The 27,147-nt window shown below is 55.4% G+C and overlaps 1 protein-coding gene across 1 annotated transcript; it reads right to left on the minus strand.

Moving 5' to 3' along the window:
- Nucleotides 1–9,704: 9,704 nt before the first annotated feature.
- On the minus strand, nucleotides 9,705–27,103 carry CLPTM1L (CLPTM1 like). The gene is made up of 16 exons (XM_021717882.1): nucleotides 27,006–27,103; nucleotides 24,785–24,971; nucleotides 23,110–23,255; nucleotides 22,045–22,123; nucleotides 19,634–19,751; nucleotides 19,229–19,323; nucleotides 17,548–17,632; nucleotides 16,306–16,409; nucleotides 15,355–15,420; nucleotides 14,351–14,401; nucleotides 13,450–13,532; nucleotides 12,983–13,017; nucleotides 12,144–12,199; nucleotides 12,018–12,062; nucleotides 11,190–11,305; nucleotides 9,705–10,368 (listed from the first exon to the last, which is right to left on the minus strand). Exons 2-16 carry the CDS (start codon nucleotides 24,833–24,835, stop codon nucleotides 10,284–10,286), a joined length of 1,215 nt encoding a protein of 404 aa, XP_021573557.1. The 5' UTR covers nucleotides 24,836–24,971; nucleotides 27,006–27,103; the 3' UTR covers nucleotides 9,705–10,283.
- Nucleotides 27,104–27,147: the final 44 nt, after the last annotated feature.

The raw sequence follows: 27,147 nt of genomic DNA on the forward strand, positions 1-27,147 counted from the left end.
AAAACAGTGGGATAAGATTTTCCCCTCAGAGGCTGAAAGGTTGAATTTACTCAGAATTAAGTCCTTCAGTCACTCCCCAGGAATAGCAGGCCGCCCGGCTCCCTCCCAGGGCACGTGGGCTCCTCCCTAGGGCTCCTCCCTGGGCCTGGGACTCTGTAAAGCCCTCCGAAAATGGGCCCTCAGCTGCCTGGGGGAAGCAGGAGGGCAGGTCAGTGAGCCAGGGTGTGGCTTGGTCCCACCCAGAAGCTGGAGGGCAGGGAGGAGAGGGGAGAGGCAACAACCACAATGTTGGCTTTTGTTTCACCCAGAAAGGGGCTTCGTGGTCTTCCCTTTTAAAGAAGACTCCCAACTTGAACTCAAAAGAGTCCTCAGACAGAAGAAAGAGTCCAGCGTAATACCAGATGCCCTCGCATCCATGCATGTGCCATCTCTTGCTGAGTGAGTGCATCAGGCTTCCTGCCCTTCCTGTGTGCTGGCCACGCTTTCCAGGTGGCACTTGGAATGGTCTGAGCAGCTCTGGTCAGAGCCCTCCACATCCTACTTAAATATCCACCACAGCCTCTGCCTTGCCAGAGAGTAAAGTCCCAGCTTCCCTCTGGCTTCCAACCCTGATGTGGCCTGGCCTGGCCTCCTGTGTGGGTCTCGGGCCGGGACCTTGAAGACCCAAAGGAGCTGGGTCCACAGAGCCGCCGGGTGTCTGCCAGGTACCCAGATGCTTACTGGAAGAATTCGCCAATATTTTGGGTCTCAGGATTTGTACAGGCTCCATTTAATCAAATATGAACGTACAACCAAAAGTCTCCAAGCATGTGAGAAAACTATGAATGAGTGGGAAGAAACCCACCCAGACACAACATACTCAGAGGTGCACACCTGCAGCTGTGGAAGTGATGCTGTCTGTCATGTGACATACATCAAGTATTGTTAGAGGCAAGTATTGTTAGAGGCAAGACTAAGAGTTCAGGCCAGGAAGACTTGAAGAGACTCAGACAGAGCTTCTGGAAATAAAAAGGGAGTGATGAAAATGCAAAAATTGAATTAAGCACCAAATTAGCTCAGAATTAGCAATATGGATCATAAATTTATCTAAAAGAAGCTACACAGACTTGGGTGTGCAGAGACAAGAACGCTGAAAACATGGAGAGGTCAAGAGAGGGGATCCACGGAATGGGAGGGCCTGCAGGAGGGCCTGGGTGTGACAGCCCACGCCTGTCATCCCAGCACTTGGGGAGGCTGAGGCAGGAGCACTTAAGGGCAGGAGCTAGAGATCAGCCTGGGCAACATAGTGAGACCCTGTCTCTAAAAGGAAATCTAAAAACCAGCCTGGCACGCATCAGCCCAGCTACTCAGGAGGCTGGGGCAGGAGGATCGCTTGAGCCCAGGAGTTTAAGGCTGCAGTGAGCTATCATGGCGCCACTGGACTCAGCCTGGGCGACAGAGCAAGACCTGGTCTAAAAAAAAATAACACAGAAGGAGAGAATAGAAAACGTGTTGAAGAGGCACTGTTTCAGAGAAAATGGCCAACGGGTTGATGAGGCTTGAATACACCACCAAAATAAGTGTGTCACACAACGGAAGAATAATGCCAAGAATCACACAGAAGACAGGAAAAAAGCCTCGAACTTGGGGAGAAAGATGATCACCTACGAAGCACAACAGCTAGATGGACGGCCGACTTTCCAACAGCAGCGACAAGGAGTGACTTCATGGCCATGAGGCAGGAGGAGAGATGCCGAGGAGCAAGAAAGCCTCCTACCTGCCCACCTGGGCAAGCCCAGAAAGACCCACCATCCTTCAATCGAGGTGAAACGAAGACATTCTAATTTAAATGTACTCGAAATAAAATTATTTTATTGGAATAAATTTTGAACTAATGTTGAAGGACCTAGCCAGAAGCTGAATTTCTTTGTTTTATTTTATCTTTTTGAGTTGAGGTCTCACTCTGTTGCCCGGGCTGGAGTACAGTGGCACAATAACAGCTCACTGCAGCCTTGAACTCCTGGCCTCAAGTGATCTCCCATCTCAGCCTCCCAAGTAGCTGGGACTACAGATACTCACTAGTATACCCAGCTAATTTTTTATTTTTTATAGAGACAAGATCTCATTCCGTTGCCCTGGCTGGTCTTGAACTCCTGGGCTCAGGCAATCCTCCTACCTCTGCCTCCCAAAGTACTGGAATTACAGGTGTGAGCCACTATGCCTGGCCGGAAGATGCAGTTTTAAAGGATGAATTCCAAGAAGGTGGGAAATAGATGCGCCTATGTGAAATAAAAGAACCAATTTGTGAGTTTAGAAAAGATAAAGCTAAAATACTTGGCAACGATAATGTTGACGTTTGAAGTCTAATCAGAGTTAGTTTTTGAGGACTGCAGTTTTCTGTTCTTGGAATGCCTTTGGCTCTGATGTGCAAGTGATGCTGGCCTTGGAGAATGAGTTGGAAGTGTTCCCCCCTCTTCTGCTTTCTGGATGACTTTGTGTAGCATTGGTATTATTCCGTCCTAAAATGTTACAGAGACTGCCCCAGTGAAGCTATGTGGTCGTGGGGTTTTCTTTGTGGAAAGGTTTTTAACTACCAGTTTTTGAAATAGACAATAAATAATAGGCTATTAAAGTTATCTACTTATTCTTGAGTAGTCTGCATCTTAAAGGGATTTGTCCATTTTGTCTAAAAGATTGACTGTACTGGCATGAAGCTGCCCATAACATCTCCTTATTTTAGAAACATCTGTAGGGTCTGTAGTGATGTTATATCTCTCATCAATGATTCTGGTCATTAGTACAGATGACTCACTCCCATCACTAGAGGTTGTTTAAGGGTTATAGTATGCTTCTGTAACTCACCCCGCCTGCCTTTGGGGGCTATAAGATCGCTCACCTGCAGTGCAAATGTTGAACAACAGCATATACCCACTGCTCTGCTCCTGCCTTGTGCTGCTGTGGTCGTAGATCTTACTTCTACACGAGCTGGAAACCCCACAATATACTGTTCCAATTTTAGCTTTATGTGTTTTATCACCTCTGAAAATGATTGAAGTAACAAGATCACAAGTCTCTATGTTTACTCACACAGTTGCCCAATGACTGTGTAGACCTGGATTTCCACTTGGTGTCACTGTTCCTCTGCCGGAAGGACTTCCCTGAACTGATCTTGTATGATGAATTCTTTCAGCTTATTTCAGTCTGTAAAAGTTGTTCTTTCAAAAGTATATTTTGAAATTTATCTTCAGTGCTTGAAGAATTCTAAGTTAGCAGATGTTTTTCCTTTTGGTATTTTATTTTATTTTGTTTTTTGAGTCAGAGTCTCACTCTGTCACCCAGGCTGGAGGGCAGCAGCACACTCATGACCACCCCAGTGTCGACTTGTTGGGCTCTGGCAATCCTTTCGCCTCAGCCTTCCAAGTAGCTGGAACCACAAGCATGTGCCACCACGGCTGGCTAGTTTTTTGATTTATTGTAGAGATGAGGTCTCACCAAGTCGCCCAGGCTGGTCTCGGACCCACAGGCTCAGGTGATCCTCTCGCCTCTTCTTCCCAAAGTGCTGGGATGACAGATGTGAGCCACCGTGCCTTGTCCCTTTTGGTATTTTAAAGCTGTGTTGTTTTCTTTATTCCTCGTACATCATGGACCTTTTTCCCTCTGGCCACTTTAAGATCTTATCTTTGCTGCTGGTTTTCGGCAGTCTGATGATGATGCACCTCTTAGTTTTTTTCCTCTTTCTTGTGCTCAGTTTGTTCGAGCTTCTTGGGTCTGTGGTTTTGTGCTGTTCACCATGTTTGAATGTTCCTTAGACGTCATGGCTCATGATAGCTCCCTGCCTCGTTCTCTCTGCCACAGCCTCCACCTGGCCACTCATGGACAGGCTGATCTGTCCTGGCTTTCCTCAGCTTCCTTCCTCTTTGTGTTCGTTTCACATGGTTGCTACTGCTGTGTCTTCAGACTCTTCCCCTCTTCTTCTACAATGTCTGGTTTTCCACCAATCCCATCTGATGCATTTTGCTGCTGAGACATCAGTCTTCATCTGAACAAGTGTGATGGGGTCTTCTGATGTCGTCCATGTCTCTATGTGACACACTTCATCTTTGCCGGAGCTCCTTGAACATGCGGAATAAAGCATAACGACTGTTTTCATGTCCTTCCTGCTAATTCTGCCATATTTGTCACTTCAGGGTCAGTTCTGTTTGATTTTCTTCTCACTGCAGGCTATACTTCTCACTTTTTTGTATGCCTAGTGGTTCACACGTGGCCCTGGGCAGTTCATTGTGCTGGCCGATGGCTGCGTGTGTTCCAGTGAATGGTGTTCAGCCTTCTGGGAAATAGCTTGGTCCTTCTGGATCCTGTGCTTGAGCCTGTGAGTGGGTTGAGAGCAGCAGTGAGGCCATGTTGAAGTGCCTTCCTCCTCTCCTGCCAGACTCTCCCACGCACTCCACCCAACCACTTACCACTCTAGCTGGTGGGCACTGGCACTGCTCCTGTGTGTGTGTACCCTTCCTCTTGAGACTCTGGCACATCTTGCTTGGAGCCACCATCAGCCATGTGCTCCCAGGGCCCTCAGCCTGTCTTCAGGTGCTGCTCCCACGTTCCCTCCTGTCTGGTCCACGGCCTTCCAGGCTCCCAGCTCCTGCATCAGCCCTTCACTATGGTAAAGATGTTGTAGGCTTGCTTCATGCGGCTCCTGCATTCCAGAGTCTCTGTGTTTCTGTGCCTGAAGCTCAGGGTTGTGAGAACTGTTATTTCATGTGTTTTGTCCAGTCTGTTGTGTCCTTTCAGATGGGAGGCGAGTCCAATTCCCACTGCTTCCTTGTGTCCAGAAGTGGAAGTTTCCAAACAAGGCTGAGAGTTGGCGGGCTCAGTAAGCACCCCAGACAGCGGGACACAAGATATCAGAAAGACCGAAGGAGGATGACAGGACAACTAATAGAGACCCAAGCAGAAACCAAAGAGAAAACATCAAGAATCAGCAAAGCTAAGCATTTTCTCCTTTTGGAAAGACTGGTAATAATAAAAGGGACAAAACCAGGTCACTTGAGAAAAAAGAAAATAGAAATAACTATGTAAGGAGCTGTTATGGGTTGAATTGTGTCTTCTCACAACCCCACGTGCTGACATCCTAACCCTGTCTTCAGAGTGGTCTTCACCTGGAAATAGTATCTCTGCAGATGTTCAGCCTCCTTGGAAATAGCTTGGTCCTTCTGGATTCTGTGCTTGAGACTATGAGTGGGATGAGAGCAGTGGTGAGTCCATGTTGAAATGTTTGCCTCCTCTCCTGCAGGTGTAGGCAATTAAGGTGCGGTCACTGGGGGACCTGAATCGAATATGGTAGGTGTCCTTACAAGGAGAAATGGGAATGCAGAGACAGCATAGGGAGGTAGCAACATAGAGGGACCCAGGAGAAGATGCTGTCCACAGGCCGAGGACAGCGACTGGTACCATCTCACCCTAGGCCCTGCCCATCGCTCCCTCTGGGACTTACCGCCCCCAGAACCACGAGCCAGTAAATTTCCATCCTGTAGGTCATCTGGTTTGTGCCACTTGGTTATGGTGGCTGCAGGAGACCCACAGGAGTACAAAAGCAGATACAGGCTAAAAAACAAGAGGGAGCCGAGCATGGTGGTGCCTGTAGTCCCAGCTACTTAGGAGGCTGAGACGAGAGGACTGCTTGAGCCCAGGAATGTGAGGTCAGCCTGGGCAACAGAGCAAGGAAGACCCTGTTCCTTTAAAAAAAAAATGCAAGAGGATATTGTGAACAGCTTAGCTAATACATTTGCGATTTTTGATCAAATGAACATTTAAATGAATAAAACAACAAAACTTAAGAGAAATAGAAAACCTGCATAGTATTATAACCATAGAAGTTAAGAAATCAAATCAGCAGTGAACAAATACCCCACAGAGGAAACCGCAGGCCCAAACGGCTTCACCAGTTGCCCCTCCAAGTCCTGCAAAGGAGGATTTTAGAGAACAGAAAAAGAGGAAATGCTCTCAGCCTCGCTGTGCTTTTGAGACAGGGCTTCACTGCGTTGCCCAGGCTGGAGTGCTTGGCATGACCATGGCTCACCACAGCCTCGATCTCATGGACTCAAGTGATCCACCATCTCAGCCTCCCAAATTGCTGGGACTACAGGCATGCACCACCACACCTGGATCATTTCTTGATTTTTTTTTTTTTGGTAGAGATGAGGTCTTGCTATGTTGCCCAGGCTGGTCTTGCTCAAGTGATCCTCCCACTTTGGCCTCCCAAAGCCCTGGCATTACAAGTGCCATCACGCCCAGTTGCATTTTGCGGTCTTTGAGAAGTTTTTTGTTTAATTTTTAACTCAGGGAGAGGACGAACAGGTTTGTCACATGGGTTTACTGTGTTTTGCGAGGTTTGCTGGGGTGACAGATACCCTGCCTCCCAGGTGGTGGGCGTGGTACTCACCATGCAGTTGTTCCGCCTCTGCTGGCCTGGCACCTCCTCCCCGTTTTCTTCTTCTGGCCTCATTTGCTTCCTCCCAGTCTCCCTTTCAAAGTCGCCAGTGTCTGCTGTTCATCTCTATGTCCGAGGACACCAGTGTTTGGCTCCCACAGAATGAGCTGTTCTGGCCTCCTGACCCCCAGAACCGCAAGAGAACACGTTTGTGCTGCAGGCAGCCCCAGCACACCCGCAGGGGCCTTCCCTGACCTGAAACCCCTCAGAAGCCACCCTGGGCAGCCAGAGGCCTGCAGATCATATACTTCCTGTCCCCTGGTGGGCCTGCTCCTTTTCCAGGAAGCGGTGGACTCCCCCATTTCCCCACTTGTGTGCGGGTCACCAGGGACACCCCCGCCCCCGCCCGTTCCTCCAGGTTCCACAGCTCACCTGCCATGGGATGTACCTTCTCCTTTGAGACTCCAGCCTGCGAAGCCCATCAGGGCTGAGGCCAGCAGAGCTCAGTGCCTCCTAAGAGCTGATGCCCCCAGGCTGGTTTCCACTGGGACAGGGGGGCAGGTATTGCGTGGGAAGACTGGTGTTTAGTTTCTCATTTCTCTGGGCTTTTACATAATCTCTGGTCGAAGAAAACCTCTCCTCTAATGTGAATGGCCAGTGCCAAGGGGTGGAGGCAGAAGCCCACTCCTGTTCTGGGCAGTGGCTGCCCCAGGTGGGGGCCTCCATCCTGCCCAAGTATGGAGTAACAGTATGCTTCACAGCCACTGACAACACCTTCTGAGGGTCTAAGGTTGACAGGCTGGGCACGGTGGCTCATGCCTGTAATTCCAGTACTTTGGGAGGCCAAAGTGGGAGGGTCACTTGAGGCCAAGAGTTTGAGAGCAGCTTGGAAAACGAAACAAGACCCCACCTCTACAAAAAATAATTAACCAGGTGTAATCTGTAGTCCTAACTGTAGTCCCAGCTACTGGGGAGGCTGAGATGGGAGGATCACTTGAGCCCAGGAGGTCAAGGATGCAGTGAGCCATGATTGCACCACTGTACTCCAGCCTGGGCAGCAGAATCAGACCCTGTCTCTTAAAAAAAAAGAGAAGATCGGCTGGGCTCAGTGGCTCAGCCTGTAATCCCAGCACTTTGGGAGGCCGAGGTGAGTGGATTGCCTGAGTCTGTGGGTTCGACACCAGCTTGGACAACTTGGAGAGACCTTGGCTCTACAATAAATTTAAAAAAGGAGCTGGGCATGGAAGCATGCACCTGTAGTTCTGGCTACTTGGAAGGCTGAGGTGGAAGGATCACCAGAGCCCAGCAGGTTGATGCTGGGGTGGCTGTGAATGTGGCACTGTACTCTAGCCTGGGCGACAGAGTGAGACTCCAACTCAAAAAAAAAGAAAGAAAATTGACAATCACGCAGAACTTTTCCCAAGTCCCACCTCAGAGTTGTGACACTATGAAGAAACACTCATGAAGCCACGAGGAAGCCCGCGAGCACAATGCCAGTTTCCTTATCAGAATGCACGGGTGATGCCCCCTCAGGTGTCAGGACATCAGCTGGGCAGGGAAGCTCAGAAACCCCACAAGACGAGGCACCAAGACAGCCACGCTGCCCTGAGACACAGCCAGCTCCCAGGCATCTGTCTGGGTGGAGTCTAGGACATCAGAACAAGGGCTGACACCTGAAGCCAGAGGGACCTGGAATGTCGGACCCTAACTCCTCGATTCATCTACAATAGGAAGAGGCGGACACCTGGTGGCCTCACCTGGTCACTTGTGAACATGTGGGACTAGCTGCACCTTCAAAGGAACGGCTGTAACTTGTTAGTTAAACTTTCCCTTGAAAGAGACCATTGACTGTAATGGCCACAGTAGCTGGTCCACGTGGAGAGTAATCTGCCACGGGAAAAAACACAGCACCGGAGGGTCACTAAACACGAGCACCAGAGCCTGTAGGACTGACCCACTGGTGGTACTCAGCCACGTCCCTGGCTGTCTGTGCTGCTAAAACCTGCAGCATGCTTCTGGAATACTCTGCAGTGGGGTTGGTGAGGTTTCTGCACATCAGCTGAAAGGGAAGGGCAGCGCTGCTCAAACAACAGTCCTGTGGCAACCTTTTGATACTGAAACTGAAAGAGGAGAGCAGCGAGATGCCTAGTTGACCTTCTGGCACTCCTGAGGCTCCTCGTGCAAGGAAGACAGTCCTGTGCCCATCACTCCCACAGCAGCGGGGCTGCACGTGCTGACCCGGTGGAATGGGCACCTTGGCAGAAGGGAAACCAGGACTGAAGCAAGGCCCAGGCCCCAGTGTGTGAGTGGTGGCCAAGCCGAGTGGCTTCCTCCTCAGGGACATTCGGGGACACCCTCCCCTTATGTGTGCTCCATCGCCAGTGTATCAGATGTCCTTCAGGGTGCAGCCCATCATGTCTTAGGAAGCAAGTCTCACCTCCCCAGGGATGGCTTTCAAAACCGCAGGCAGAGGGAGAGCCTGGGAATCGACCTCCATAAAGTGCGTAGGTGCACACAGTAAGGGCAGGAATGTGTGGGTGAGGCACAGCATACTCTCATAGCTTCCTGTGTTTCTGACGTCTCGATGCCCCCAGATGGCAGGTATACCAGTGTCCTAGATAGGCGGGTTCCTCCAGTGATCCCAAGCACGCCGGCCTCCTGCGGTCTGCCTGTCTGGTGGGAGACACCCCTCATGGCCCCCTCATGGGACCTGTGCCCCGTCCCGAGACCTGGTTTAATCCCTGACGTTCACCTGTTCCCCAAGGGCTCCTCACAGACCCACTGACACATTACTGATTATACCATTTTTGTTATTTTAATTGATAAAACTAAAAAATGACTTGACATCAAAGTGCTTTTCTCTCAAATTGCTGAGCTGTCACCTGTCTGCTCCCTGACGAACACCTACACGGGTTTTCAGTTTGAGCCAACATCCTGGAACCGTGTTCTGCCCCTTAACTGCAGACCTATGGGACAAAGGTTGGCGCCTGGGAGGAGGAAGGCTCCCGAGGCCGTGTGTCCCGTGGGTCACACACTCCACGTGCCGATGTTGCCAAGACCCCTAGCACAAGGAAGCTGGAACGGCCCAGGCCCACAAGCTGCAGGCGCGTGTGCCAGAAACACACACGTGGCTGAAGGTGTGCTGGAGAGAGCTTCCTAAGAACGTAATGTCACAAACATGCCCACACACCCTTACCTGCTGGATCCTGCCACTCACCACCTGTCTTGAAAACACACCTTTCTCTTCTATTAGTCTTAACTGAGACACAAGCAGTGAAGAACACTCATGACTCAAGGGTTTGGGAGAGGCTCTGTAAATTTGCTCTTTTTAATGCATAAATAAATCCATATTATGTGTTAATTTCTGGAAGAGAATTAAACTTACAAATGTGAATACTTTCCATATTATATCAGATCAAGAAAAATGTAACAGCCAGAAAATTTATTTTAAAATAGAAACATACATAAAGCTTTAAAACAATCAAATCTTAAACAGGAGAAAAGAGCCATTTGATCCCAGAGTCCATACAGAATGAATGTCCATATGCATCTGAAACTCACATAAGGAACACTTACAAACACAATTTGACATGGGAACCTGACATCCCCACGTCTGCTGGGTGTGGGGACGCGGCCTGGAGTGACCGCAAGCACCAGCTCTGGGACCCAGACGTGTTCATGTGGGTGGGGACATCATAGGTGCTCCCAGGTCCTTCCAAATCCAACATGACAGGAATTCGGGAGATGTCTGAGCAACGATCAAAGGGTTTGGCAACATAGAAGATGCAACGTCTAGCAAATTCCACCACAGCTTCCAAGAATACTTTGTTGACAATCCAAGACTTGTTCTGCTGGCGGTAGCTATAGCCCAGGGCCTTCAGTCTGCATGGGGTTTCCGATTGGGGTTCTCTTCGTAGGACTCCCCGAACTCATTCACTCTGCTCTTATCCACAGGATAAAGCCTGCAAGGACATGGCCCAGAGCATCAGCATAAGGCCCAGCACATGACCATGTGGACCAGTGCATGACTATGCAGACGAGGGCATGACCAGACAGATGGCCCATGGCATGACCACACAAACCACTGCATGACCATGTGACGAGGGCATGACCAGACACATGGCCCAGAGCAGAAGAGCACATGACCATGTGGCCCGGGACATCACCACACACACGGCCTGGAACATGACCACATAGACCACTTCATGACCACACACACCACTGCATGACCACAAAGACCAGTGCATGATCACACAGACAGCCTAGTTCATGACCACAGACTAGCGCATAATCACACATGGCCCAAGTGCGTGACCAGAGACCAGTGTATGACCACACACATGGCCCAATGCATGACCATGTGGACCAGGGTGTCACCACACACACGGCCTGGAGCATGACCACACGACCATTGCACGACCCACGTAGACCAGTGCAGGACCCCACACATGGCCCAGCCCATGACCACACAGACAGCCTAGTTCATGACCACAGACCAGTGCAAGACCACACACATGGCCCAACTCATGACCACAGACCAGTGCATGATCATACACGGCCCAGTGAATGACCAGAGACCGGGCATCACCACACACATGGCTTAGCACATGACCCGGCACACCAGAAGACAAGAGATCTAGGCAACAGGTGAGATCACCAGCCGCAAGCAACCTTTCCCCAATGGATAAACAAGCATGGGGTGCTGCTAAGAAGCACAGTCACACACAACGGCAGCATCCCTGCCAGAGATGGGTGGAGTCTGAGCACCGGCTGGGCGACTCACCAGCGCTGGTACAGGTAGACCAAAAAGACCACGTCGTCCCGGAAGCAGGCCAGCCGGTGGGACGTGGGCATGGTGATGATGAAGGCGAACACATCATCGATGAAAGTGTTGAAGGCCTGTGGGACGGGGCAGGGTGAGGCCTGGTGCCGGTGGCACCCTCAGTAAGCAGCCTGCTCCTGGCAGGTGCGTGGCGCACGATCGCAGCCCTTTGCATGGTCCGCGGCAAGCGGAAGACAGGCACGTGGAAAAGCACTCCGTCCCTGGCAGCCACGGCCCCCAGGACTTGTCCCCCGGCTCTCTACACCTGGGAAGCCCAAGGGAACTGTCCAAAGCTGGAGCCAAGAGCCGACCTGGAGGACCACCGCCCTGTCCTTGGAGTTTGAAATTTTACTTCAGAGACAGCAGGTCATGCCCCAACTCAGCTCTGCCCGCGACAGCAAAGCACGTGGAACTCTATGTGAGGCCAAGGGCCTCACACCCAGGGCTCACCACTCAGCCCTGTGGGAGCAGCCATGACCCAGGGGGGCTCTCACCAGCATCTGCGGGGCTGGATCATCATCCCCTGACCCGGGTTTGACATGTGTTGACAAGAAAGAACACGGCTTTTAATTCAAGTATATCTTCCGTGGCATGACAGAGAACCCTCGCCTTCAAGATGTTTCCAAGCTATTTTATGGCTCTTTGTACTTTTTAAAGGCGATGTCTTGAAGTTTTCAACGACAGGGTATGAGATGCACTCTGGGTGAGACCCCATGTGGCGCTGTCTGCTGAAAGGCGTCCTACAGCAAATATTCCCTGAGGAGGGAGCCCGCCGCATGACGCGCTTACCTTGTAGGTGAAGGCCTTCCAGGGCAAGTGTGCCACTGACTTCATCTGGGACAGAAGAGACAGGACACAGTCAGCTGCGGGCAGCAGCGATGGGCTGCCGTCTATACAGGGCACCTGCAGGCTTACCTTGTAGTTCACGAAGAGCTGGGGCAGCATGAACAGGAAGCCGAAGGCATAGACACCTGAGGAGAAAGAGCACGTGTGGCATGCCTGACGGCTGCACACACATGGCCTACCAGACCTGTGCACAGCTGGACAGAACACCCCTCCTCCCCAGACACCTGTGGGCACGGCACAATGCAGCCCTCGCAGGGAAGCCTACCAGGAGTCACCAGGGTTGATGACTCGCAGAGCAAGGCTCTCACGACCCAGCGTGGCCCTGCCGTGGTCAACGGGCGTGGAGTGGACGCCGGGGCGGCTGGGCTGGGAGGACACGGCCGCCTGCCTGCAAGGTCCAGTAAGGCTCCCACCCAGGAGTGCGGCTGTGGTACAGGCCTTGGCTGCTTCTCAAAAAGACCCCGCAGCGCCCCACAGGACACTGGCCCCGGCACACAGGACCAGCTGCACTGCTGTGCACCCTCGGGAGGCCTAACCTTACGCTCTCCTGTTTCCATGAAGAAAACAGACACAGTTATGTGCTGCCAATGTTTTGGTCCATGAGAAGCCACAAAGGCAGGGAGCTGGGCCTCGTGCCCCGTGAGTGCAAGCACACCCTGCGCCGGCCGCACAGCTTGCGGTCACTCACGCATACTGCCACACCCTATGTTTGGTGACACGGGACGGTGTGTGCTTACGGCACTGGGTCGGGGTCACCATGACTGACAGGAAGAGCAGCATCGGGAGCCCAGGCCACATGGCCCAGGGTGAGCTCAGGCCCCACAGGGTGCTCTCACCTGACCCCCTGTGGAAGAGCACCAGTGGACCCGCTGTCCACAGTCACTGAAACAGGGAACACAGAGACTCACCGTTGACAAAGCTGTTGATCAGCCAAGAATACCAGCTGAAATGGAAAAAAGCAGCTGTAACTGGACAGCCTCACCATCTGCCTCACGTGACTATACAGGCAATTCTGCCGAAGTCCCCCCATGGGCACCTGCCACACGACGGCAGCTGGGATGCTGGGCAGGGAGCCTGCTTTGCTCGGCTGGAGGGTGCCCCAGCACCCATCACCAGAGCAGAGGCCGAGGACATGGCGGGCTGGGCCTGAGACCCTGTGGGGCGCAGATGGTGTCTCCAGCCTGAGTCCCACGCCTGAGACCATCACCCCAGGGCGGGGCCAGGTCCTCTCCCCTCCCTATATGACGGTGAGGAGACCAGGCACAGGGCAGGGCTGGGAGGTGAAGTGGCCCCCATCGTGTGCTCAAGAGCCTGCCCGCCGGCACGTTTTGCCAAACACAGCCAACAGGGTGGGCTCTTGCGCTACCATACCCACCTCTTGTACTTGACGTTCAGGAGCGAGTAGACGGCACCCCCAATGCACAGCGGGTAGAGCAGGTACGACAGGTACTTCATGGCCTGCAGGGACAGGGGCCAGGTCAGAGCATCCTCACGCGCTGGCCCGTGGCAATGGGGTCAGAGAACGGCAGCTGGGCGCACGTGGGTTCAAGGCGACAGTCACGGCGGACCTGTCGCAGGGCTGCCAAGGCCCAGGGGAGCTGAGTGCAGGCTGGGTGCTCATTGGCAGTGCTGTCTATTCTGGCTCTCAGAAAGACACAATGACCCCCGAGCGATCTTGGCCAATTCGTCTGCACTGGAGACCTAGCACTCCTCAGTGGGGGCCTTCTGGGCTGCGTGCTTCCACCCTGCTCTGGCGTGAGCTATACTATCATCTCAAAACTCGACATGTAAACCAGTGACTATTAGGCCAAAAAGCCAGTCATTCCTGCGCATACATGTTCTCTTAAATCCATGGATACTTCCAGCAACCCCACAGTAGTGGGGAACAGCCGATGCCCTGATCCTCTGGGGCCCTCCTTCCAGGCTGCCTTGGCCACTCCCATCACGCTCCCATCTTTGTGACAGCAAGTCGGCTCATGGCAACCACAGGACCAGCACGGCTGTATTAGCTGCATGGCGGACACAAACATACAAACAGCAAAACCTCCCCAGTCGTGAGGGCGACACAGGCAGGGCTGGACCCATAGGCCTGGGGGGTCTCCACGAGCCCCTTTCCTCCCTGGGGAGACATCTCAGTTCAGCGTGTGCATTCCTCAGACCCCTGCCCAGGGCGGGTTCACCCCCTCTAGGAAATAGCTTCTGGTGGAATGATGAGAGCAGGACCCTCGTCCCTGGTGTTCATCTGCCTGCACACGCCCAGATGCCCCACCACTCACCTGAGTGTCGTACTCCTCGGTCTTCTTCTCAGACTCACTGGATGCGCCGAACTGTGGAGGAAGATGGTGTCACCTGACCCACGAAGGCACCAAGCACAGCAGGAGGGACAAGGGAGGAGGAGCAGCCTCTCACCCAGGTGTGTGGGCAACGCTGGCCCAGGCGGGAGCCCCTGCTGCCACGCAGGCCTCGCTCTGGCCTTTCAGAGCAGGGGTGCTGGGCCCCCACCCAGGGCTGGAGAGGAGCACAGGGATGGGCACGTGATCCCCCTGCCTCTGCCCTGGGCCCTGCGCCATGCTGGGTGCTTCACGCCGGGGGAGCACAGCCTGCACCTGTGAACTAGTCACAGGGGCCACCTCAGGTCCCAGGGAAAACGCTGCCTCTGCCCAGAAAGACCCTGGCCCTGCTCTAGAAGCCACGAGGGGGGCAGTCCCCAGGCTGGTGCCAGGATACAGAAACCAAGCTGCCCCTGCTGTTTCCTGTCCTGTAACCCCTCACCCAGGAATGGCGTGTTGTGACGCAGGCACTCTCCTCTATTGGGATCCAGCCCTACTCCGTCCAGGGGACTACGCATACCCAGGATGGGACAGCCGCATCTCAAAAGCAGCGGCCCTGACTTGGGCATGCCCTGGGCCATATGTCAGGGTCCCTCAGCCTTGGAGTGCCCACAGAGAGCAAGTGGTGTCCCTTCAGCGGCCCTGGACTAGTGTCCATTCTCTTGGCAGATGGCAGAGGTACAAGCGCTGGCCTCTGCTCTAAACGGGGTCAAAACTCAATCTATGACTGGGGCGTCCTCACAAGAACAGAGAGCGAGCAGTGGCCGGAAGGCCAGTGTCCACTCCAAGGAGGCTCATTTGCTGGGGGCTGCAGAGCCACCCTGGGGGAGGCGTCCGTGTCCTCCGCCAGCCCCCACACCTGCCCATCTGCTGGCGGGAAGCTCTGTACACAGAGAAGAGGGCCAGACACCCAGCGAGGACGGGCCAGCCATGACACCAGCCGTTCCTACCTGGAGCTGTGGTCTCAGGCCTCTCCAGAGGATAGTCATCTTCAAGGCCTTCTTCACTTTCCAGAGCTGAGGAGACAGCAGGAGACATATGCCCACAATCCCGAGGCCAGGAAGCCCCAGCATGATCTACTCAGGGGCCATGGCGCCTGCCCACCAACTTTTCCTGCCCGCTTCCAAGCTCAGTGCAGACCGGGCCTCCTGCCTGGCCTCCACCTGCACGCGAAGGCCCGTCTGTCCAGGTGGACTCTACAGACACCACTTAGCTGACCAGCAAAACCAGCAGGCGAGCCCAGCCATTTCCAGCCCCCAATTGCCCACTGCCGAAACTCAGCCCCCTTCTCTCTGATGCCCAGGCAGCCTCGCCTGTCTCTAGGCCTCTCTGGACCAGCCCTGTGGGCATCCTCACATCTTCCACAGGCACCCCAGTCTGGGCTCGGGGCCAGCACCTGCCTGAGAGGGTTGTGGTGACCATGGAGGGTTTTCTGCCCACGGCTCTCCTGCGTCACTGAAGCCTGCTGCTCCTTGACAGGCATGACAGCCACAGGTCAGCGCCCGCGCGGGGCTACCAGAACCACAAGGCCCTCAGACTCCTCCTCCACTCGGGACCCTAGGCTGTCCCCGACCCTGGCCCCACCCCTGCTTCGAGGTACGGCTCCCTCTTCCGAGCCCCCAAATGGCCAGGGTTGTAGCACTACTGCCCATCCAGCCGCTGTGCCTCAGGTCTCACCATGGCACAGGCTACCGGGAGCCACGACACTCAGTTCTGCATAGCTCGCAACAGGGCTAACTCGTCTGGAAACACCCCACCCAGCGCATGCGACAAGCACCAGCAGAACCCCTGCCTGTCCCCAAGTCACCCAAACACGTGGCCACGGCTGCTCCCATCCTATGGAGCTCATGAGCCCAGGCACAAGGGCTTCCCCAGTCCCTCAGATGCTTGGGCGGACTCACCTCAATGGCGGCACCGATGCCGGCGGGGACCAGCACTAGCAGACTTGTCTGCTCGTCCAGCAGGAACAGGAAGATGACCACCGTGCTGAAGCAGCGCCAGAGGACTAAGGACAGATAGTGGCTGGGGCGGGCAGACCCCGTGTGCCCACACATACCCTCCCGCCCAGTGCCCCAATCCCAGAAACTGCAAGACCCCTTAGTCCACGTCACCCCAGTTAAAAAAAGAAGAGGGACCACCAGCAGCTACAGCAACGCGGTGAACGGATTAAACGCTGCAGAGCTGACAGAGGGTCACACATCAGCCACACAAACATGCGTGATCTGCCTCACAAACACACAAGTAAGCAGACAGCAGGGAGCCTGGCCGGCGCAAGGACCACTCTGCACCCTCCCCTGACATGCCCCTGATGTCATGCTGGCCCTGACACATGTTCCTGCTTCTTCCAGAGCTGCCTGCACCTTCAAATCCACTGGCTCACTAAACAGCGCCCAGTGCGGGGAGGGGCAGGACCCCAGGGCCACACAAGCCCCAGTCATGGTCACAGTCTCTGTGCACCATCCCCCCACAGGATACCTAAAATAGCTGGAGGGATTCTGCCTAGGATCATTCCTCTCCCAGGAGACAGCAGCCCAGAACAGGGCAGAGGCCCTGTGCCACACGTGACACCATGAGACCCCAAACAACCACGACGCCTGCTTGGCGAGTCTCTTCCACAAGTATAGGAGCCTTGCTTGGGTCCCCACTCTGGTCCCTTGGCCTGGAACGTCAGTCCCAGGTCTGGGCGGGCCTCCCACCAGGTTGCCCAGTCTCAGAGGTCCCGATTCCCCATCCAGCAGCCTCATACGGACCTCACTGCTTCGCACAGCCCCCATGCCTCCACTTGTACCCCCAGCAGGACACATATTCCCTGGCCTGCCCCATGGGGAGGGTGAGCCAGGCCAGGGGACGGGGGACCAGGGTGAGGACGGGAAGTCCCAGCCCTGCCTCAGCAACTATGAGCAGCTGGAAAGCCTGCTGGGTCCAGGCATCTTGCTCTCCACTGCCCACCAGGGGGTCCTGAGGAGGTTGGGGTGCAGGCCACACCATGACGGCCACGACTCCCTGGTTCTTAGCACGCCTGATCTAAAAGGTTTCTCAAGAGGCAACTGCACAGTAGGCTTGTGTCCGCGGTGAGCCTGGGCCCCAAGTAGACACCACTCCAGCTTTCCTCCAGGACAGGGCACGTCTCTGCAGGCGCCTACCTGCCTTGGTAGACATGCCAATCATGCTCTTCTTCTTCTTCCAGAAACTGATGTCATTCTTAAAGGCCAGGAAGTCAAAGAGAAGCTGGAAGGAACACACAGGACAGCGGTACACATCTCCAGCCATTTCTGTCCCCGAGACCCAAGTCTCGGGGTCCAGACAGGTGTCTACAACGAAACCCACTCCTACACGCCATGCTAGTGCCTGGAGTGCTTTTGCTGGGTGCTTCTAAAACATGCAACTTTGACTCACGTCATGGGGAGAACACCCACAGGGTGTTGAGAAGCGTACTCGCCACCCTGGGCTTCCCTGGAGTGTGTGGCCAGCCAGATGTCCCCTGTCCTGTACTCGGGCTACTGCTACTCAGGAGGCAGTCTCACCTCTCACTGCACTAAAATTGCACGAACAGCCAGGCACAGAGGCACACACATGTAGAACCAGCTGCTCAGGAGGCTGAGGCAGGAGGATCGCTTGAGCCCAGGGATTCAAGATCAGCTTGGGCAGCATAGCAAACACTCGCCTCAAAAAGTAGCTATTCATTAAAGTAAACAAAAACCAAAAACCAAACCAACCATGCACAAACTCATTCTTACAGAACTTTTAATAAAAATCATCATTTAACTTCCCAACATGGTTTTGGGCATCTTGGCTTCACTGGCCACCCAACTCCCAGGCCACCCAACTCTTAGAACCAGCACCAGCAGAACCAGTGCCTCTCACCCTCCATCCTACAAGGCCTGGCTGGCAGTCACATGATGGCTTCTTCCAGCATCTCGACGCCACATATAAAATGCAGGCCCAGCAGTCACCCAGGGTATGTACGGCACAGTGAGATGCTGAGGCCATGCAGGTCTTACTACAGCACACCATTAGAACTGTCCTGTCGGCCGGGCTCGGTGGCTCAGCCTGTAATCCCAGCACTTTGGGAGGCCGAGGTGAGTGGATTGCCTGAGCCCGCGGGTTCGAGACCCGCCTGGGCAACTTGGTGAGATCTCATCTCTACAATAAATCAAAAAAAAATCAGCCGGGCGTGGTAGTGCATGCCTGTAATCCGGCTACTCGGAAGGCTGAGGCGGAAGGATCGCCAGAGCCCAGCAGGTTGAGGATGCGATGGCTGGGAGCGGCCACTGCACTCTAGTCTGGGTGACAGAGTGAGACTCCAACTCAAAAAAAAAAAAAGAACTGTCCTGTCACCAGTGACTGTCAACTCCTCCTGTGCCTGACTTGGAAACTGCACTTTACCATGGGTACCAGTATAGGGAAAAACACAGTCTACAGAGGGTGTGCTGCTGCTGGTGGCCTCGGGCAGCCACTGGGGGTCTCCAATGTACCCCCAGGAAGAGCAGAAGACTATGGCACATACCTAGGGCAGCTTTGCTTAATTTTAAAGGCATTATGCCAAAACTTCTCCAAGGAGACACTAACGTACACTCACTTGTTACTCTGATGGAGACGCTGCTCAAAGCATTCCAGGACCTCTTTTAGAAACTGCCCCAAAGCCGCAAAGCCTGAGCCCTGGGCTGTGGATGTGCCCCATGGCTCCCTCGTCTGAGCTGGAGAAGCTCATCAGGACGACGGCCACAAAGACTTGGGTCTGCTGGCTACTGTGAAGGAGGGGACATGGGGGCAGACCCCTGCGAGTGTCAGCGCCTCTGCCTGTGGCCTGGCGAGAACACTCACGTGGAAGGCTGCGACGAAGAAAGTCAGCGCCAGGAAGTACAGGTTGGTGTCCACAAAGATCCCCTTCACCTCATCAGCATCTTTCTCTGAAAACCCTGAGAAGGAAGAAGAAAACCCTAACAGGAACAGTGTCACCCACCCGACATCACAAAGGGCTTTCTGAATGCAGGAGATTTAAATCTTGCCAACCAGCAAAGGCTCATTTGGTCACAATTCTGCCATTCTGAACATTATGTTCTCGATAAAGCAAGTCTCCAGGAGATCAACCAAGGCAACGCAGAGGTGGGCTGGCCCTGACACCGCGGAACTTGACGTGAGCCTGGGAAGGAACGTTCCGCAGTCTGTCCCAGAATCGGACTCGGCCCAGGCTCACAGCCTGGGATCAGGGAGGCCACGGCCACGCACCAAGCTGCTGCAGCGAATGCACGGCATCCTGCATGTGGATCCAGAAGCGCAGGCGGCCCAGTGAGACCTTGTCGTAGGACACGGTGAGGGGCAGCTCGGAGGTGGAGCGGCTGATGACCTGCAGGGGAAGCCTGCGTGAGCACTGCACCTCTATCCAGAGCGTTCCCATGGCCCTGTGTGCACCGCAGCCTGGCCCTGCGGCGCTGCCCACCGCCTCCTCTCCTGGTGGGGTCACACTCCTGTCAGGCAGCACCTCAGAGCAGGCAGGAGGCTCTGCCCCCTCAGCCCCTGCATCTCTTCCCCAACGCCCCCAGGGGCTCAGTGCGTGAGCAGCACTGTCACATGTCCTGTGTCTTTGAGCACGTGAGCCCGATGTTACGAAGGCTGTGCTCAGCATCAGCATTGCCAGGAGTATGTGGGCCCCATAAGAGCAGAGGGTGGGGACTGAGCATGGACTGTCCTGAGAAAGCCAGGGACCAGGGGTGACACACAGCCACATGGCACCTGGGTACAGTGCCCTTGGAGCCTGAGGTCCGGAGCACCGGTGGGTGCCCGTGGGGATGCGAGAGCTTTAGGAAGCAGCACCAGAGCCAGCTTCTGGGGATGAATGGCACTGGCTGCCTCGTGGCACGCGGCTGGTCCAGAGGCACCCAGGGCCCAAGTGTACGCAGCCTGCCGTGGCCAGGTCTCAGGATGCCGAGGTGGGAGGGTGAGGAATGAGCTCACAGAAGGCAAGCCCATACCCGACCGCATGTGGGCAGAGGCCACCCCCATGAGGGCCATGGCCAGCAAGCGCCATGTCTGACCCAACTGCCCTGACTCACACTCCAGCCCGCCATAGCGGGCATGAGTGTCCAGAGTGTGGTGGAGCCACCGACAGGTACCAGTTGGCCAGACGCTAGGCATGAGCTCCCGGGTGCAGCCGACAGGCACTGGGCGCCCCACACAGCACACGTGATGGCAGGCCTCCGCCAGCTCTCCAGCCCCAGGCTGCCTGAGGGTGCCACTGCCTGAGCCCCCACTGTAGCGCCTCCCTGCACCAGGCCCAGCCACAGAAGTGCCCACATTCTGCTGGCTGCTGGCCCCCAGTAGGCCCACTCTTCTCTGAAGACGATGTCTCCCAAAGCTGACCTGAGTGAGACACAGCAAGTGGCCCACGAAACCAGGACTTGGAGGGGCAAGCTGTCCATGCTCGCCTCTGCAGTCAGACACAGGCATTCTGGCTGTGGCCCAGAGCCCTGTCAGCCGGGAGATGTACAGACGCATGGTCAGCCAAGGCCTCACAAGTGCTGACGAGGCAGGCGCCATGGTTCAGAGCTCTACCTCATACGCTCCAGAACTGAGCACGGCCTGAGGCTTGTAAACAGCGCCAGAAATGCTCCAGGACACAGGGGAGGCACCCAGGGAAGCTGGGAGCCACCAGGGCACCCAAAAGCAGAGGAGTTCGATGGGTATGAGCAAACAGCCGCAGAGAGGGCCGCAGTCAGCAGAAGCCAGTGGGGCCAGGGGCGGGTCTACACGGCCAGGTGCCTGTGACTGCCGCACACCCAGGTAGCACCTGCCCTCCCCAGGCCTCAGTTTTCTCGGCTACTCGACACCAAGTGCCCACTTCAGCGTCACGGGAGTGCCTGAGTGAGAACAGGTGGCCCGGCTCCCAGCTGGTGCTCCCAATGGCCACAGCTCGAGGGCTCACGAGTGCACGTGACCCCGCCAAGAGCTCACCCTCGAACCCCAGATGACAGCGCCACAGCTCCAGGCACCAGGCCCGCTGAAACGTCCACCAAGAGCTTTGCACACGCCTGGTAGGTCGTAAGCGACATTAAGTATTAACCATTTTTATTATTCCTGCTGTGGGCCAAAGGTCGGCCGCCCTTTACTCCCTGCACACAACCCTGGAGAGCAGGAGCCATGACTGCCCAGAACCACAGGATGCCAGAGCCCGGCCGGCCCCTTCTCCATAGCCACACAGGACCTTCACATGCCACGGCCACCCCAGAAGCTTGGCTCTGAGGAAGCCCCAACACACCCCTCTGGTCCTGCCCGGGGGGAGGCAGGAGTTGTACAGACACTTTGTGGACTGTCTATGCCTCTCATCAGGAACACGCAGAAGTGGCTTCACATGGCACCCTGGGCACCTCCCGTCTAACCTTCCTATGCAATCTTTCAAGGGCCTTTCACCAGCGGGGACCTGGGGCTCGGTAGGAACCCACAGCTGCCCACAGCAAACCTGGATCATGGCCAGGTCCCTTGTTGCAGTCTGCACACACCCACGAGGCAGCGCTCTCCACAGGTAAGAGCTTTGTGGCAAGTGTCAGAAACGCCCCTCGCTCAGGACCATGGAGACTGCCAGGCTTGGTGTGGCGTCTTGTGTGGACGGGTCCCAGAGCAGGTGAGCCCAGGGCGAGACTCACCATCAAGTCCTTCACACGGTTGCTCAGCTGGTCAATGAACAGGATGGGCAGGTAGTGCACGGTCTTCCCCAGCTGGACCCTGTGGCGGAGCACAGCCCCCGTCAGTGGGAAGACCTCTAGCTCCAGGGAGCCCACACACCTGGATGCCAGCTGTGCCCAAGACCCTCCTGCGCCCGCCCACTCTCCAGTCACAGCAGCTGCAGGACGTGAGCTTCCCGACAGGACCAGAGGCAGACAACGCGCCAGGTCACAAGAGCCACCCATGCAGTTATGGCTGTGCGGGGAAGAACTGCTGTGGCCACTGGGAGGCGGGGAGCCCCAGGAATGGCCACACGATGGAGTCTGGGAACCCGTGTCCTGACATGAAGAGGAACAAGCCCACCGCCACCCATGCCTGGACAGGGCAACCCACCTGCGACCAGGCTGCTGAGACGGGGGCTGGAGGGCAGCAGCAGAGGGCTTTTCATCAAATAACCCTTTTGTACCTTTCATACATTGAACTGTGTGCATCATGTACACAAAGATAAGACTTACATATTTAAAAAGAACATGAGACCCTGCAACACTGCCACAGGGACTGCAGTGAGGATGAGGAACTCTCGTCACAGCCACTTCCTGGGGCTGCAGGAGTACGTGCTGACAGACCCTAACACTGGCTCCCAGCAGGGGAGATGTGGGCAGCCTAAGGAGCCCAACATGTCAACGCTGACCATACTAGCGATGGCAAGTGACTCCGCAGTAGTGATCCAAAGGCGAACATCTAAGTTGTTTAACAAGTTGTGTTAAACACCCCTAGGAGCAGAGTGTCCCCACTGCCCAGGGCCCCCGCCCTCTCTCCATGGAGCCTCCCTGTTCAAGAGTCCCTCCTCCCTCCATCCCTGGGGGATTCTTCACTGGAGCACCCTCCACGAGGTGGCAGGAGGGTTGCCAGGCAGCAAGTGCCTTGCCAGGGCAGGCCCTGGGATGGAGGGTGGTCGCTGGCGGGTTCCAGCTAGCCAGGTCCAGTGTGCCTCTACCCAGCCCCCCGGTGGTCCACCCTCTGCTGGTGCCCTGAGTGATACTCACATCTTCATGTAGCGGTGCACGTCAGCAGGCAGGGACGCCCCGTCGAAGACGAAGTTGTCCACCATCACATTTAGCGTCAGCCTCGTTCTCCAGTGGGAAACTGGCTCGTCCAGGGCACTCATTGGCTTCTCCACTTCGATCTGCTGCTGCACGAGGAAACAGAGGCCAGGGCCAGGGCAAGCAATGAGCCTGGGCAGCAGGCGGTCAGCAGCTCATCAGAGAACAGGCCAACTGCCCTGGCAGGCACAAGTGGGGGAGGAGAGCCCAGGGGTGTGGCCACCGCTAACCCACAGCTACCCTACTCCAGCCCCTCGCCACACACACCCCTCTCAAGGGAAGAGGGGTGCTGTCTCTCCAGACGCTCCCCACACACCTCCGCTCCAGGGGACGAGGTGCTGTTTCCCCAGGCCCTCACCACACAACCTCCTCGAGGAAGCAGGGTGCTATTTCTCCAACTGTCACCACACTCCCTTCTCCTCTCAAGGGAAGGAAGACAAAGGGGTCTGCCTCACATGTGGTCACAGACTTCATTCCTTTTTCAGGGTCCTCAAGCTAAGTGGGCCCCCTTGTGGGACCCTGAGATGGGTGAGAGCCCCGTGACCTTGGCAGTAGACTGAGCGAGTCTGGAGCTGACTGGCCCTGTGCGTGGGGAGACTGGCAAGGGGATGCTCCTAGGCCAGACACTAAGGCTGAGGGGGAAGAAGTGCTGAGGAGGAGGCGTCATTCCCCAGAAGCCAAACTCAGAAGGAAAACAGCCTGGCAGGGACATCCACTTCATACCTACTGATAAGCTCTACTGAACAGCATGAATTTATTTATTTCCTCCCCAGAGAGATGGTTTCAGCTATAGAAGTCCACACCTCGTACAGTAACAGCTCAGTTGTTCCCATCTGCTCCCTCCCAGAGAAGGCTCCGTCCACCATACAGCCATCACCAAGTGACGCCTCAGGACGCTTGTGAGGTGACTGTCCCATTGTGAAGGGGACATGGAATTGGTGAGGAGAACTCTTCCAAGGAGACACGGAGGGAGTACACCCCAGGAGAGGAAGGAGCAGGCCTGGTGGGGCTTTCCGGCCTGCTCGTAACCCAAGACGCCGGCTTCCTACGTCTGGACAGTCTCTCAGCTGCATCCTGAAAAGCCTCCATCTATCCCTTAAACATCTCTGCAACCCCAAGGTGGACGTCGGGAGTCCCTTGCTCTGTGCATAGCCCTGCTAACGGTCACTCATGTGACTTCTGGACAGGATGTAACTTACTCGAATACCTTTTGTGTGGCTTTAAATTACGCTCTTAGAATAAACATCCAAGAACAGTCCTGCCCTATAGATAACACGGTTGGAAAGACAGAGGCCTGCCTGAAGGACGGGTCACCCCCCCACTGGGTGGTGACATGGGCTCCCGGGGGCACTGAGGCCCTTGGCCTGGGAGTTCATCTGGGTAGAGAACGCCAGAGAGTGCTGAAACTGCCCTAATTTGACTTGAAACTTACATGCAAACTCACGGGAAAATACTCAGCTGAACGACAGCAACAAGTGCCAGCAACATCCCAATGGCTTTACTTTCCAGCAAAGTCACAGAGCCCTGGGCACCAGCAGCCCGCGAGGAGAGAGAGGCACGCGTCAATTCTGAAGGGGAGAGTGCCCAGCTGCTCCGTCAGGGCCTATGAGGACCTCACCTGTGCAGACTCCCCCATGAGCAGGTTGACTTCTTCCGGCTTGGGGACCATGTAGGTGGTCAGAGGACTGACCAGGTGCACCTGCTTCCCATCGTGCCACGGCAGAATCCCGGCATGGTGGAGGAAGATGTAGGCATACAGCGTCCCATTGTTTCGCGTTTTCTTTGGTACAGAAACGTTGACTGTCCTGAAGCAGAACAGACCGGCCTTTCAACCACAGAAGCATTACACTCCATGTCTACAGTGGAGCGTCTACCCACATATTTAGACAAACGAGGCTGTCTCAAGTCCGCTAATTTTAGCTCAGATGTGCTGAAGATGAAACCCACCTGCCTCTGACCTTCCTGAGTCCTGAACACAGATGTGGCTGAGCATTTTCTGAACATGTGTGCAGCTGTTGCCGAAAGCAGAACATGAGGCTGAGAGAGCAGTAACTAGCCAAGGTCACTGGGTAGAAGTGGCAGGTGGAAACTGGCACCCGAGCCTGGCCAGGTCACCGACCGATTCTAACGCACACTGAACACTACAACTTATGAGGTACAGAATTAGAGCTCAGCCCACAGGATACACACGAAGTTTAACCACATGTGCAACGTGTGCAAGACGTCTTCCATATGGCGAGAAACACTCAGAAGTGTAACATGGGAAGTTTCTGAAGGTTTGCCACACTCTTTAAGAAAGACATCAGGTCACAAGCCACAAATGCCCAGCTTTCAGGTCTGGTGGGCCCCGGCCGCCCAGCATCCTGGGGCAAGCCAAGTTGAGCCCCAAGTCTCTGCTTCACCAGGCCCCAGCCCGGGCAGCAACTCTTTCCCGGCACTCCAGGCTCGCTCTCCATGCGAGAACCTCATGTAAAAACCACATGCCCACCGCTACGATTACAGCCTTCCCTCCTTGATCTTTTACAACCGTATGGTCAAACTTCTAAGTAGCTCCTGCTACAAAGAGAAACACAAAGGAACGCAGGACTCCTCTCCACCCAGGAAAAAGAGCAGGTCTCTACTGGGACGTGAGAGTGGCTCCCCGACATCGGCGTCTCTGGTGAGCCGCACACCGCACCAGCACACCTGTTCTTCCCACTACCTCCAGGCTCAGGGGAGAAGCCAGGAACCTCTGTCTGTCCTCGGCAGCTGTTACCCGGCCTGGGCAGAGGGGGCAGTCCTCAGTCTAAACCCAAGCAGATGTCCTAAGCCTGGTGAAAAGCAGGGCTGGTATCACTAAAACGTGAAGGATAGCACATCCTGCCTCCACTTCCCAGGGGCTCCAAGAGGTGGGTAACTAACTCGCAGGGCAAGAAGTGGCCAGGCAGAAACGGACCAGCAAGGTGCGGCGTCTGCCCAGGGCACGGCCTCCAGCTCTCCTACAGGAGAGGGCCGAATAGGGACCACTTCCTGCAGCACAAAGCCTCACATTTGCATTACCCTCTGATGCTTCCCAGGCAATGGAGAGGCGAAAAGGCCGCATCGTGAGAAGTAAACAACATGTAAAATCACACCTGCTGAACTGAACAAACAAAAAGCACACGTCCTACTGGACACTGGGCTAGCCAATGCCACGTGTCACCCAATTATGATTTTCTGCAAAGCTGTGTCCTCCTCCCAACCCATCTTCCTTCCCAAGTGACCCAGGTGAGCCACATCCAGGAAAACACAAGCTGTTCTTGGCTGTGGAACGGCACAAGCCGTCCTGCACTGTGTCACCAGCGTCAGCTAGCTCCTGGGGAGGTGCCCCACTGACTCTGTGGCCAGTGTAGGCAGCCTCCCCTGTCACCCCCAGTTTAACGCCTGTGTGCTGCGGACAGGTCTCCAGGAGGAGAGCTCGACTCTTTCAGACCCCGGGGGAAACCTGGTCTCCGGTTAAGCCTCCGACAGCAGAAGAGAGCTTTGAGCTCCTATCAGCCGAGGGGGTGACCCCCGGGGCCATACATCTCTCACTCGGGCCCTGCCCCGGGCCATACCTCTCACACTGGGGCTCTGTCCACGGGCCTACCTCTCGCACTGGGGCCCCGCCCCGGGTCATACCTCTCAGCACTCACGCTCACTCAGGCTCAGTTCCCAGGCTATACCTCTCACACTGGGGTCCCGTCCCCGCGCCATACCTCTCGCACTCGGGCTCTGTCCCCGGGCCATACCTCTAGCACTCCGCCCACCCCGGCCTTACTTCTCACACTCGACCCGTCCCCGGGACACACCTGTCACCCTCGGCCCCGCCTCGGTCGTACCTCTCAAACTTGGACTCCACGTCGAAGTCTTCCACGTTCAAAATCAGGTCGATGTTGTTCTCCGCACCCAGATGGGAGCGCGTGGTGGTGTAGACGCTCAGCTGGAAGGGAGGCGGCACGGTCAGCACGGCCGGCGCCCGGC

Source organism: Carlito syrichta, unplaced genomic scaffold, assembly GCF_000164805.1.
Source record: "Carlito syrichta isolate Samal-C Ts95f unplaced genomic scaffold, Tarsius_syrichta-2.0.1 Scaffold311469, whole genome shotgun sequence".
In the NCBI taxonomy this organism is placed as follows: Eukaryota; Metazoa; Chordata; class Mammalia; order Primates; family Tarsiidae; genus Carlito; species Carlito syrichta.